The sequence below is a fragment of the Psittacula echo genome (genome assembly GCF_963264785.1).
Source record: "Psittacula echo genome assembly, chromosome: 11".
In the NCBI taxonomy this organism is placed as follows: domain Eukaryota; kingdom Metazoa; phylum Chordata; class Aves; order Psittaciformes; family Psittacidae; genus Psittacula; species Psittacula echo.
In genome coordinates this window covers 4,940,741-4,953,129 of record NC_137746.1, presented here as the reverse complement: position 1 = coordinate 4,953,129, position 12,389 = coordinate 4,940,741, and the positions used below count along the sequence as shown (strand labels likewise).

Genomic DNA, 12,389 nt, shown 5'->3' with positions numbered 1-12,389 from the left:
AATAGTCGTTTTAAATGAACCTCTTCATGTATGGTAATGTTTCAGAAAGCTCCTGTCTCTTGACCAAACCCTTCTCTGTTTCATAAGACTCCTCGCTCATTGGGCGACTTCTTTCTGTGCTTAAGAGTTTCTGGAGAGCGAGGGAGTATTTCCATCATCATGAGCATCAACTGGTGCCTGGGGTCAGCTTCTCTGTTCAGTTCTGTGTTGGGCCTCCTTTGAAGTTTGCCACAACATTTCAAAAGTGAAACCAAAGCCCCATACGCTCTCTGTGCATGACCCAGCATACTTTGTTCTCTGTCACTGCCCCAAAAGCATTACCCCATCTGCCAGTCTAGGGGTTTGCTGGCGTAATTTATGGCAGAGCTGTATATAAAAAGCAGCAAATACAACGCCAACATGCTGGCTCTGTTTCTTTTAGTGTTGTTTAGATGTGTGGCAAGTAAAGGAGGATAGGAAATAATAACGGGTGAGTGTGTAGTTAAGGCAATGAAAGGCAATTTGGATTTCATTTCTGGCCCTGTGAAAGGCATCTGAGAAATTGCTGATTATAATGTGGTGGGGCCTTGCCCTTCCTTGGCTGTTCCTTTCATGGGACATGCTGCAGGGTCCTGCTTTGATGCCCTCCGAAACATTTCCAACAGCATGGTCTGAACATGGTAGCATCTCCACTTGCTCTACATCGAAGCCCCAGTTCGGAGTGTGTCGTTTTCGTATGGGAGGGAGAATGTTAACGGGAGGATTATAGAAGCATCCAGTTGTTGTAAACAAAGCTGGACTGTTTCGTTCCCAAGGGATTTATTGTCCGCAATAGGCAGACAGTGTCCAGATTAATCAGTTTCATGACAAGAAGAATTCAATGGGAGAACAGAGGACTCGCTCCGGGATTCAGATCTCCTATTCCCAGGGGTGCCTGCTGAACTCAAAAGGATAGAAGAGCTCATTTACATTTCCTCAAGCACCCTCATCATCCAAATTACTTTAAGCAGATCAAAATTGAGCATCTTTCTAACATTCAGACTGCAGGTGGCTGTCAGAAAAGTCTCTGCAGATGCTTCCTTGACACTTTTCCTCAAGGAAAGCTGATGTTTCACAGGAGGCAGCCGGATCATTTTGGTATTATCATAGGGCAACTCCTCTATCAGGTGCTATGAAACGGTGTCGATACCTTCAGGACCTCTTAGCATCACATCTGAGCAGCTAGAGAGGAATGCCTGGGATTTCAACAACCCATAAACCCATTAAATCCCCAGAATAAAAGGAAAAGAACCTAATTCACACGTAGCCTAATTCCAGAACAGTCCACAGTGTTCAAACATAGAGTGGGTCGTCAACTGTATAAAAGTCAGGTCTGAACACCCTGAATTCAGTAAGTACTTGGAGCTTTCTCTCTTGGACACGCGGGGACTCCGGTTATCAGGTTATTGGTTTCTCTCTTGGCAAATAGGTGAGACATGGCATTCCTGGAGGATAGAGAGAGGCTGTGGGTGAAGATGAGATGTTCCCACCCTTGCTGGGCTGCCCCAGCCAGGAAGCACCAAGCCTGAGCTAATACAACCTACCTGTCATCAGGGCTCATTACCTCAGGCTTGGCAGTGTCCTAAATGCAGGCACGAACATTTCGGTTGGCTTAGAGAGCAGGCAGAGCACTCACATCTGTCTGCAATATGCCACGTAGACGGTGCTTTAGGTTTGTGAATTTAGAGGTTTTCTGGTTCTCACTGGTGGGTTCTTCACCCTGGGAATGGAAGCACTGGGCTTTGGGTTGACTTGGGGGTGTGCGAGCACCCCAGTGTCACTGGCACTGTCCTTCACCTCCTCATCCCTCCCCTAAAGAAACCAGTTACACTGCACATGGCTTGAATTTTAAGTATAAAATCAGCTGAATCAGGCCACATCTGCTGTGCAAATATCACCCTTGTACGTAAACTCCTGGCTGTTTGGAACCAGCTTCACTGTTGGTTGCAGCAGGGCTTTGCCTGATCCTGCCACCAAACACGTTGAGACGATGCTGCCATCTGAACACGGGACGTGTGTCAGGATGAATCCAGCCCATGGTGCTCAGCTCAAGGGACTTTTGATCTGTGCAGTCTCTGCCTGCCCTGTGCAAGGGCTATAGACTGATCACTTGCTGAGAAACATTTACTCTCTCGTGTACTGCCATAGCATGGGGCGTTATCCAAAAAGGCTGAACGCAACAGGATGAAACCATTACCCCTCAGTGGAAGGAAGCATGCTGGATGTTGGCATGCACGCACAGTCCACATTTAGATATAATATGTTCTCTAAATGGTTTTTTTCATTCCTTCTCCAAACAGAAACTGGGTGAAGGACTGGCAAAGCTGCGGACGGCGAGAGAGGCTCCATCAGACTGCATGTGCCCCCCAGGTAGGTGCAAACACACCAGCACAGCCAGCACCAGACTGCCCAAGAGCTGCCTGCTCACTGGATCAACACCACTGAGCTCCTCCTCCCTCGTTTTATATAACCCTCCCTATCAAGCAAAATACATTAAGAAGTGTTTCTTTCCAAGCTGAAGCACTCTCTTTAGCTTGGGACTGTTAACGTCTTCCATTGCCTTCCTTTGGCCTGTTTACAGATAAAGGAGTTTGAGGTTTGGACCAAAGCGACATTTGGCTATAAGAATAAAAGAGCGAATAGCTTCACTCAGTTGTGAGCCCTGGGTGTTGGGCCAAAACGATTTAGAAGTAGTAACAAAATCACTGGAGCTTAATGCAAGTGTGATAATTAAAAGCTGCAGCCTCTCTGCCTTGCCCCGGCGCTGCCTTGCTGCAGGAAAGCTGACACTGATTGTTTAAATTTCCTCCCAGAGTTTAATGAACTTCTTAAACTGTCAAGACTTCCTGTTCTGCTGTGGAAGTGCATGCTCCTTGGAAACAATAAACAGCTTAGATTAGTTTGTAAAGGAATCTCGTTTATCGAAATGCTGTGTTAAGTGCTGTGCTGTCATACCCAAGGGCATGAATGGCTTCAGGCTGAGGCACTTCAAGCCCTTTCTTTTTCCACTGAAGCAGTGAAAGATGGGTAAAAGATGTGCAGTGCTTTGATGGGGGAGAGTGCACAGGCCTGTTACAGAGCCTTGCAAGCAGCATAGTTCAGTTCTGGTTTTAAAGGAATAAGCAAATCATAAATGCTGCATGTAAAAGCATAATAGGCAAATGGGCAGTCTCAGTTTTTCCTGCCGCTCTGGATATGGATCCTACCATAACACACAGCGTTAGTTTGTACACACAGGACAAAAAGATGGACATTTTCCCCCATAAGAACCTTGGCAACATTTCAGTATTGATGCTCTTCAATGTGCTGCTTCAGTTTTCTACTGAAAGGCTCCTATGGGTGTCCTGTATGCCTGTATCCAAACCCATCAGCTGAGACACAAACCATGCTTGTTTTCAGCTCTTCCAACACCAGTGGTCAAATCAGTTTTCTTCCTTCTGATGCACAGACCCAGCCAAGTCTGTCGTCAGCCTCACGGGGCTCTGCTCCTGCATCTTGCTCCTGTCAGTGCAGCCAGGGTGCTACTGATGTGCTTAAGTGGTCAAGAGGCTTTTCCTTTGCTCTGCAGAAAGCAATTGGGATTGAAGAGGCTCCTTTGTGGCCAGGAAAGTCCCAGTTCTGTTCCGGGTCACTGGGTTTGTTGGTTGTTGTGTTTGAGAGATGAGGACAAGAGAGGAGGGGGAAGGCTTTCTCATGTGCTGCCGAAGTACTCATTACAGTCATTAGGAACGAATGTCAAAGTAATTGGAAGGAGGAGTGATTGCCCATGGGTAAGAAACATGGCACCGGTGACTGCTTCTGGCTACCACCGATGGGGAGCCAAGTGCTGTGCTAAGGTGAGGGTGTGCTGCTGAGCTGTTGTGAAGCCTTTCAGCTATTTCTGAGCAAATCAAAGGATCTTTACCTGTGTTTCTTTTCCTCTTTCTCTTGAAGAAGGCTGAATTGCCTTTCTGGTCTGCAGTTAAAGAGCTTGGTCCAGAAACATCCTGAGAGCTCGTGGTCCTCAGTGGCATTTGGTGCAGAGCTACAACAGAATGAAAACTAAGAACTAAGCTTCAATTTGTGTCCATGCACTGAAAAAGCAGGCCCTGGTGAAAGGAAATTTCTCCCCTTGAGGAGACTGGGAGGTAGGGAGATCCTGCAAGCATTGCCCATGGGCAGGGGGAGGCAGGGAGCAGGCATGGGCAGCTGGAAGCTGGTGAGTATCCTAAACACCTGGGCTGGGGGGCTTTCCTCTTCCAGAAACCCTACTAAGCTGAAGAGTTCTTTTCTATTACTGGATTTAAAGCAAGCCAACCAAAGAGCTGTTGATGGTGATGCTGTCTGCAGCATCATGCCAGTGGTCCCTCCCTTGGTACCTCTTTGGGAATAGGGGAACTTGGTGCCCTGCAAACCCATGGCAGTGGTAGCAGCAAACCGTGTGCTCAGGGCTGGCCTTGTTTTGAACAAGACCCATTATTTTTCCTTGAAGCGAGTCACTGTGGAGGTTTGTTGGGGTTTGAGGGGGTGAGGGCTGCTGTTAGGGGACCTGCCTTGATAAAATTAAGGCATTAAAAGCAGTTTGGGACCAGATGACTAAGGTCCAATTAAGTTAAATAAGGCTTAAATTATTTCAACTGCAGCAAAGCCCTAAATCAGTGTTTGTAAAACACACAAACAAAATAAGCTCTTTCCCTAGAAAAATGAAAACAAAACTGACCCCTTTTGTGCTTTGTGCTCTGCAGTCAGTGGCTACAGGGCTCAGCTGGGTTGTCATAAAGTAGCTTGACTTCAAAAATGGGACCCTGAGCGCTTTTTGGGGCTAAGCTGGGGGGCCCAGGGCTGGTGGCACCACAGGGGTTGGTGGCCAGCAGAGGGGGCCAGGCTGTTGTATCAAGGCCATGGAGACATCCTGACCCTCGTGGAAAATAATCATAATTGGTAAAAAACCTGAACAAAATCACTCCTCTGGCTCTGACACTGGACATGCTGCAGGAAGGTGTCTCCGCAGTTGTTCTCAGCATCTGTGTGCTGCTTTGAGTTGACTTACTTAGCTTTATTTATCCAACCAAAGCGATGGGGGGATGATGACAACAAGTTGGTGTCACTTTGATTCTTTTGCAGTTTGGACATTTCTGTGTCTGAAGAAAAGGGAAGTGTCCTTTGGGAGGTTTGGGCAGCTGGACCAGTGTGGTTTGGGCTCTGAAATGCTGTGATGGGTAGTTTGGTGATGCTGTGATGGGCAGGTTGGTGATGCTGTGATGGTTTGGTGATGCTGTGGTGGGCAGGTTGGTGGTGCTGTGATGGGCAGGTTGGTGGTACCGTGATGGTTTGGTGATGCTGTGATGAGTGGTTTGGAGATGCTGTGATGGGCAGGTTGGAGATGCTGTGATGGGCAGGTTGGAGATGCTGTGATGGGCAGGTTGGTGGTGCTGTAATGGACAGGTTGGTGGTGCTGTAATGGGCAGGTTGGTGATGCTGTGATGGGCTGGTTGGTGATGCTGTGATGGTTTGGTGATGCTGTGATGGGCGGTTTGGTGGTGCCGTGATGGTTTGGTGATGCTGTGATGGTTTGGTGATGCTGTGATGGGCGGTTTGGTGGTGCCGTGATGGTTTGGTGGTGCCGTGATGGTTTGGTGATGCTGTGATGGGCAGGTTGGTGACTCCGTTCCAGTGACGAAGGTGGCCTTTTGGTCCCTCCAGCTATGTGGGGTGGGGCCGCAGTGGTTGCGTGCTGCTGGCGCCAGGCAGGCCCAGCACAGGCTGTCCCCATATGTTGGCTCACTGTGAAACAGCAGCCCAATACTTTTATTATTGTCCATCCCAGGCCTGTAATGTTCTGCAGGGAGGCCCCTCGTCCCCATCTCTTCAGCTTCTTTCTCTGGTGAGATCCTCATGGGCTTTGCTGCAAGATAAAATGCAGCAGGTGCAGGAGCACTTGTTTATGTGGCATTTAGGGCAGCACTTGGAGGTGGGTTGAAAGCAGGACTAAACCTCCATGCTTCCAAACACTTTGTTTTTCAGTTGTGTGGCTGTGTTCTGGCTGCCTTTTTCTATCTAATTTTTAAGGAGACTTTCATTTTCCCCCCTGTGTTTTTAAGCTCAGACTTTCAAAATCTGGTGCGAAAGATTCCTGTTAAATACAGTATTTGCCATAGGGTCTGTGAGGAGGTCCATCAAGAGCTCAAGGTGCTGGATGCCTGAGAGCAAATCTTCTTAAATCCAGTTAGAGAAGGCTTAAACCAAACCTGGTCCATAGAAAACAGCCTGCCCAGCAGCTGGTCCTTGCTGTGTTGCAGACTGAGGGTGTGAAAATCTCCAGCTCTCACTGTGTATTTCAATGTGTGCGTTGTGTTCCCCTGTGCCTCTTTATTGTGCGGTACCTCCACAGGCTTTGCGCTCCGGAGCCTTAACTCTGAGTTTCCCGGCTGCCGGATTACGCGTATTCCTCTCTCCATCTTGTTCTGGCACTGAGATGGTGTTGTGTGCTTTTGAACGTACGTATGTATTACAAAACAGTGTGAAAACGTTCAGTGTAACCTGATGTTCCAGTTCATATGTGACAAGTATTTCCCAATAATGGCTTGGCAGCGGGAAGAGCGGAGTGGTACTGCAGGACGGCCGATTGCTCCATGGCTCGGCAATTCAAACCATGTGTACTGGGGGAAGGCGAGCCTTTCAAACCCTCCCTGCGCCTGCAGACTCAGCAACAGCAGAGGCTCTCTTGCTGTGCTTATTTTGATTTATATTTTAGGACAATATTATTATTTTAAGTGTTTATTTACAATTTTTAGCCAAACTTCATGCACGGGGATCAGCTTTCTCCAGCTCGCTGGAGTCTGGCTCTGTACTCTCTGTGGTTCCCAGCGACTTGCAATGTCTGCCTAAGTTTTGCTGGTGTAAATGTTGTCTCCAAGTGTCATTCGCTATCTGCCTTCTCCCTGGGTTGTCTCCCCAGGTAATTAGCACAACAGAATTCCCCTAATTGCTGGAGATCAAGGAGGAGAGGGCTCTGCTTGCTTTGTAGTCCTGACAAATGGCAGATGTTTTCCAGCAGCCAAATGGGATGTGCTGAGCTCTGGTAGCACCAGCTCTTTGTTTCGCACCCTTGTGTGATAGCAGCTCTCCATTATTGCTCTCTCCTTGCATCTTCAGTACCTGGCTCTGTAGTGCTGTGTTTGTGAACCATGAGGCCTTCAGGATAGTTAAATAGATGGGGGAAAATATCAAATGAAAGTGTTTCTTTGATAAATTAGTGATGATCTCTGCTTTTCTGGGTTGCTTTGTGTTTATAGACATTAAACATCTGAAGTATTCCTGTCATCTCGAAGAGATATTATTCTGCCTACTAAACCCATTAAAACTCAGAATTTTTCTGTAATCTCCATGATTTAGAATGAGACAAAGAGCTTTACAACATCAAATGTTTCCTAAACCCTCCTTGCCTCAGTTTCTCATACCCCACCAGTCACTTTGCTTCAGCACGGTTTACTTTCTCAGTCTGACTTTCCCCGCAGGAGGCTCAGATATTAGAACGACAGCCTTAGGATAAACAGGGATTTTTCTTGCACTGAAGTTACAAACGCAATCGGAATTCTCTCCTGCACGGAAAAACCTGTGCCAGGATTGTAAGAAATGAGCCAGAAGCCAAGCACTAAAGCATCTAAATAACGAAGAACAACTGGCTGGGATGGACTTTAGACAAATGGTGCCATTTAAATGCAGGCACTTACTTTGTGTTCGATGTGTTTTCGAGTCTTACCCCTTCAGAAACCCAATCTGATGGCAGATCCTAGCAGCTATTGGGAAAGCGCTCTTTGAGCACAGAAATCACTGCTGGCTACTGTCCATCAGCTCCTTCCTGGCGACCATTTCCCAGTCCCTTTTGGATATTTGTGGAAGGCCCCGAGGACATCTGGAGCTGTGTCTGCACACCACATGTGCAGGAGCCGACAGCCGCCTTCTCCCGGGAGCTACCTGGGATGGGCACGGATACCCTCCATCTTCTCACACGGAAGGTCCTGGAAAGCTGCCGCCGCAGAGTGGTGGGCCCCCATCTCATCCTTGGGAACCTTGAAGCTCTGCTTAGCGAGTTGTTTCGTGGCTTCAGGACTCTCCATTGATGGAACATTAAGGGTTAGGGGGTTGTTTTCTTGAGTGGTTGCAATAGATGGAAATAAACGGAGGAGAGGGAGTCTTGCTTGGCTTGGCTCATGTGTGTGTTGTGCACTTCAGGGTGCCAGCCAGCAAGGGGGAAGGAGCCCAGAGTCCCTCTTGAAAGCAGAGGAAGGATTTTCTGATGGCGTGCTGTGTGTCCAGGGAGGGTTGGTGGTAGCAGCCAGGTATGTGGTGGCAGTGCCAGAGGGGCTTCTGCTCACACTGGTTTGCTTTTCTCTATTGCAAAGACACTGTTGGCACTGCTCCTTACCCCTGCCAAGGAGCTCATGGTGGTGGAGGGGACAACCAGATGTGCAGCAAAGGGGAGGTCTGAGGCTGGGAATCTGGGGGCTGCTTCAAACCGAGCTCCCCAGCGTGCTGGTGTCCAAGGGAAGGCAAATCCTCTGCTCAGCACCCACGCAGACAACACCCTGCCAGATCAGCTGCTGTGTCAGCCGCCAGTGACATTTAACGTCCTACCGACGTGACATTAGATGCGGGATGTGGCCAGGACTTTCTGAGGCAGGAAATAGCGTGGTACCAGTGTTATTCCCAGAGCTGGCAGCGCCTCTGACACGGAGTCAGAGACGGGAGCTAAAAGCCAGTCTGGCCTCAAAACCACCAGAGCAGGAAGATGGGCTGGAGCCATCTCCCAGTGAGCCCGTGGCGGGATTTATCCTGGTGGCATTTGGTGCAGCTCCTGTGTTTGAACACGGAGGCCCAGAGCAGTGCATCAGGAACCAGCCCTTTCCCAGCAGCATTCATCTCGAGACCACTTCAGCAAAAATTAATTAAAACTGGTGACATCAATGAAAATTTATTTTTTCTGAGTCTGTCCAAGTTATTTTGAGGGTAATGAAAACTACAAAAATAAACCTGATGGCCATATCCCCTGCGAGAGGCTCTGTGCAACTTTATCTGCGCCTCAACATATGAAGTTATTTATCTAGGCAGATATTTTCTGCTGCCAGCCCCTTCAGTGCTGCCTTTCCAGAGAGGAGGCTCTGGAGCAGGTTGGTTCAATGCTCATGGACTGACTCACCTGGGAGTTTCCCATCAGCTTCCGGTTGGTTTCCTCCCCTTTCTTGTCCATTGATGGATTAATGTCACCCACGTGAGCAAAGACTTGGCTTTGATTATTGAAAATAGACTGTGCTTGGCATGGTACCTGCTGTGTCTCCATCCCATTGAGCTGGTGGTGCTGTCATCTCCTGTCCATCCTGGGTGTAACAGGATGGGAATGTGCTTCAAACCCAGCATGCTTTAGGTTGATGTTATCATTCATGCAGCGTTGATAGAAGCAGGTTTTAGCACAGAAATGATTTTTGGGCAGTCAGCAACTACTGATGTATTCCTGAAGCAAGAGCTGCCTTATTTCTCTGTCACCAAGAAGCTCCAGGCTGGTGGTTCATGACGTGCATTGCATGGATACACACTGCATAGTAAGCATGATCATCTAAGCACGTGGCTGGGAGCGTGTAGATAGCAGCAGGCAAAATCCGACCACAGCAGAGGGGCTGTACCACTGTTAAGCTTCTGCTCTTGCTGCACTGGGTGGGTGTCACTTCATTCCTCAACAGGTACTATTAAATAACATCTCATGGCCTTTTTCAGGGATCACCAGCCCAGAGAAAGGCTGGAAAAACAGCCCCACCAACCTCTGCCTTTGACTTCCCCCTTGAGAAGTCCTGGACTATCCATAAACCTGGTGTTATCACCTGTTTTGCCATTCAAAGAGCAGAAACTAGGACTAGACCAGAAACTAGGGGCTAGGAGCAGCCTGCTCCTAGCAGGTTGGAAGGTGAACCTGGCCATGGCAGGGGGCTGGAACTGGATTTTAAGGTCCCTTCCAATCCAAACCAGTTTGTGATTTTATGTGTTAAAGGGGTGGCAGCTCTCCTTCAGCAGTGTGACCGAGTACTTCTGCACCTTCATTCTTCATAAAGCCAGTCTGACTGCAGGAAATCACTGAAAACCTGTTTTAAAAGCAGCCAGGATGGAGGACTTGGCCATGGGTTTGTCCATCTGTGGTTGTGAGGAGTCTTGAGGCAGCATTGCTGCAGTGGTGTCCTTGGGGTGCTGGATGTGCGAAAGCCGACCATTGAACTGACCATGCCATGCGCATGGACAAGATACACCAGTGTCTGAGTGACAGGTCCTCGTGGCGACACGCTGCAAGGAGAAGCAGCATGAGGAGACAGATTCAATTGCTGATCTTATTTTAATTGCACCTGTCCTGCCTTGGTCAATCAGGCAGTGAAAAGGCTGGAATTCTCTCTGCTTGTCTAAATCGGACCCGAGGGACAATAATTGTCATCATTTCCCAGCTATGAGCCCATGGTAATCCCATCAGGCAGCATCCAGCCCTGTGGGGAGGCGATCATCTCTGCAGCACCCCAAGCACGAGCGTGGTGGGTGCAAGCCTTTGCGCTATGCAGCCTTGCAGGTTGTGCTCACATGGGTTAGGGACCTAATTAAACCTCCACCTGCTCTTCGTTTGTCACCATCGGGCTTTGTTTTATCACATGGCAGAAGATACGCCGGTGCCAAGATACTCCTGAGTGCTCGGGCTTGGCGGCCTCTGCAAATCCATCGTGCTTCTTGGGTTTCATCCCTGCGGCAGAGAGATTGAGCCCATGGCCTTTTGTATGAGCAAAGAGCTGCTGGAAATGCAGGGGATGGCGGGTCCTGAATGTCCCCCTGCCTACCCAGCATCTGCTCGTTTGCTGTGTTTAATATGACCTATAGAGAAAACTGCGTATGCAGGATGAATTGAGCGGAGCCAGGGGACTCATGGAGTGGATTCCATGGGTTAACTGCTAGTTGGAGGCAGAAATCCACCTTTTCCTACAAACTGGAGTTGGGGATGTATTTGTGAAAGGCCTCGCATTCATGTTGTATGGTTGGAGCAGGGATCTGAGGCTGCGTTGATTGCATTTGAAGCTGTTGTTCATGTTTCTGGCACTCTTTTAAACTGGGTCTATTTATGTAATTATTTATTGAAGACATTAAGAGAACTTGGCTCCTACTGAGCGGCGTCTGCCTTTATGGTTTATTTTTGCAAACTGACTGCAATCATGGCGAGATTGAGGCCAAGAAAAGCCAGTTTTTACCTGGGCTGTAAGACGCAAACCACTCTTTAATCCCCTTGAGTGACCCCATGGCAAAAGCCACTGACCCCATGTCACTTTCGTCAGAAAGTCCCTTTGGTGCCAGTTGACTGGGACCAGTTATATCAAGACAACTCAAGTGGTGGACTCGGCTCCAGCCCACAGTTCATGTTTCCTATGTACTTGAAAGAAACCCTGCGTTTCTTCTTTGGCTTCTGGCTCTTTGTAGCATGACCATGGTCATTGGCTGTACGAGCAGCACATGGGTGGACCTCTTCAACTCAATCTCTATGCACCACATAGAAATTATACCCCTCATGCTCCAGTCTCTTGGGCATCTTCTCAGGAAGTATGACATGGGGAGGAAAGTATTTACAGAGAACATTAAATAGGTTCGACGGAGTTCCCAACCATCTGCGTGCTTGTGGTCAGGCTTCTAAAAAACCCCACTGCTAGAGATGAGGTCTATCAGTGCAGGACATCTGGAAGTGCTTCCTTCTGGCTCGAGTTTGTCTGGGTTTTCTCCCCATTTTGTGCTGTCTCTGAGCCATCCCTGTTCATGCTACTCCAGCGTGCGGCGCGCTTGGTGCAGGAGGATCGAGCGGGTTTGTGCTGCTTCACTGCTGAGGCTGAAGAGCTTGGATGAGATGTTGAACAGATTTTTCTCTTCCCCAGCAGATCTGTCTGGAAAATGGGAACAGTTGGTATTGATCTGATCTGCTGCATATTTTGGGAAGCTTTGGCAGTAACTACTACCAAATAATGCTGCTTTTGAGTCCCTATTGTGCAAACATTCAAATATGTTCAACTGTGTTGTGCAGAGGCTCTCTGAGCAATCAGGACCATTTTAATTGCAAAAGTGGGTCCTGATAGGGAACTGTAAGGAATGTATGTCCCATTTCTGAAGAGAAAGCCTGGCTTTTGGGCTACTGGCAGCTGCTTTTGGCTTGTCTGGTTATTTATTGGAGTGGAATGAGATGGGAAGCATTCTGTTGGTAGTGGGTTGTGTGCTGTTGGTGCGGATGATGATGTTCGTCTGTGTCATGGATGCAAGAACTTCTTGTGTGCTTTTGCTTCTTTATAGTTTTGTCCTAAGCCTTGCATCCTAAACCACAGCTTTTCCAG

The 12,389-nt window shown here is 48.4% G+C and overlaps 1 protein-coding gene across 1 annotated transcript in view; it reads left to right on the top strand.

Annotated features, from left to right (window-relative positions):
- LOC308226022 (uncharacterized protein) overlaps positions 1-12,389 on the top strand; it is a gene marked incomplete at its 5' end in the record, with an annotated part of 178,083 nt that overhangs the window by 2,758 nt on the left and 162,936 nt on the right. Inside the window, 1 exon segment of the mRNA XM_080627309.1 lies at positions 2,319-2,388. Coding sequence (XP_080483435.1) covers positions 2,319-2,388 — 70 coding nt within the window.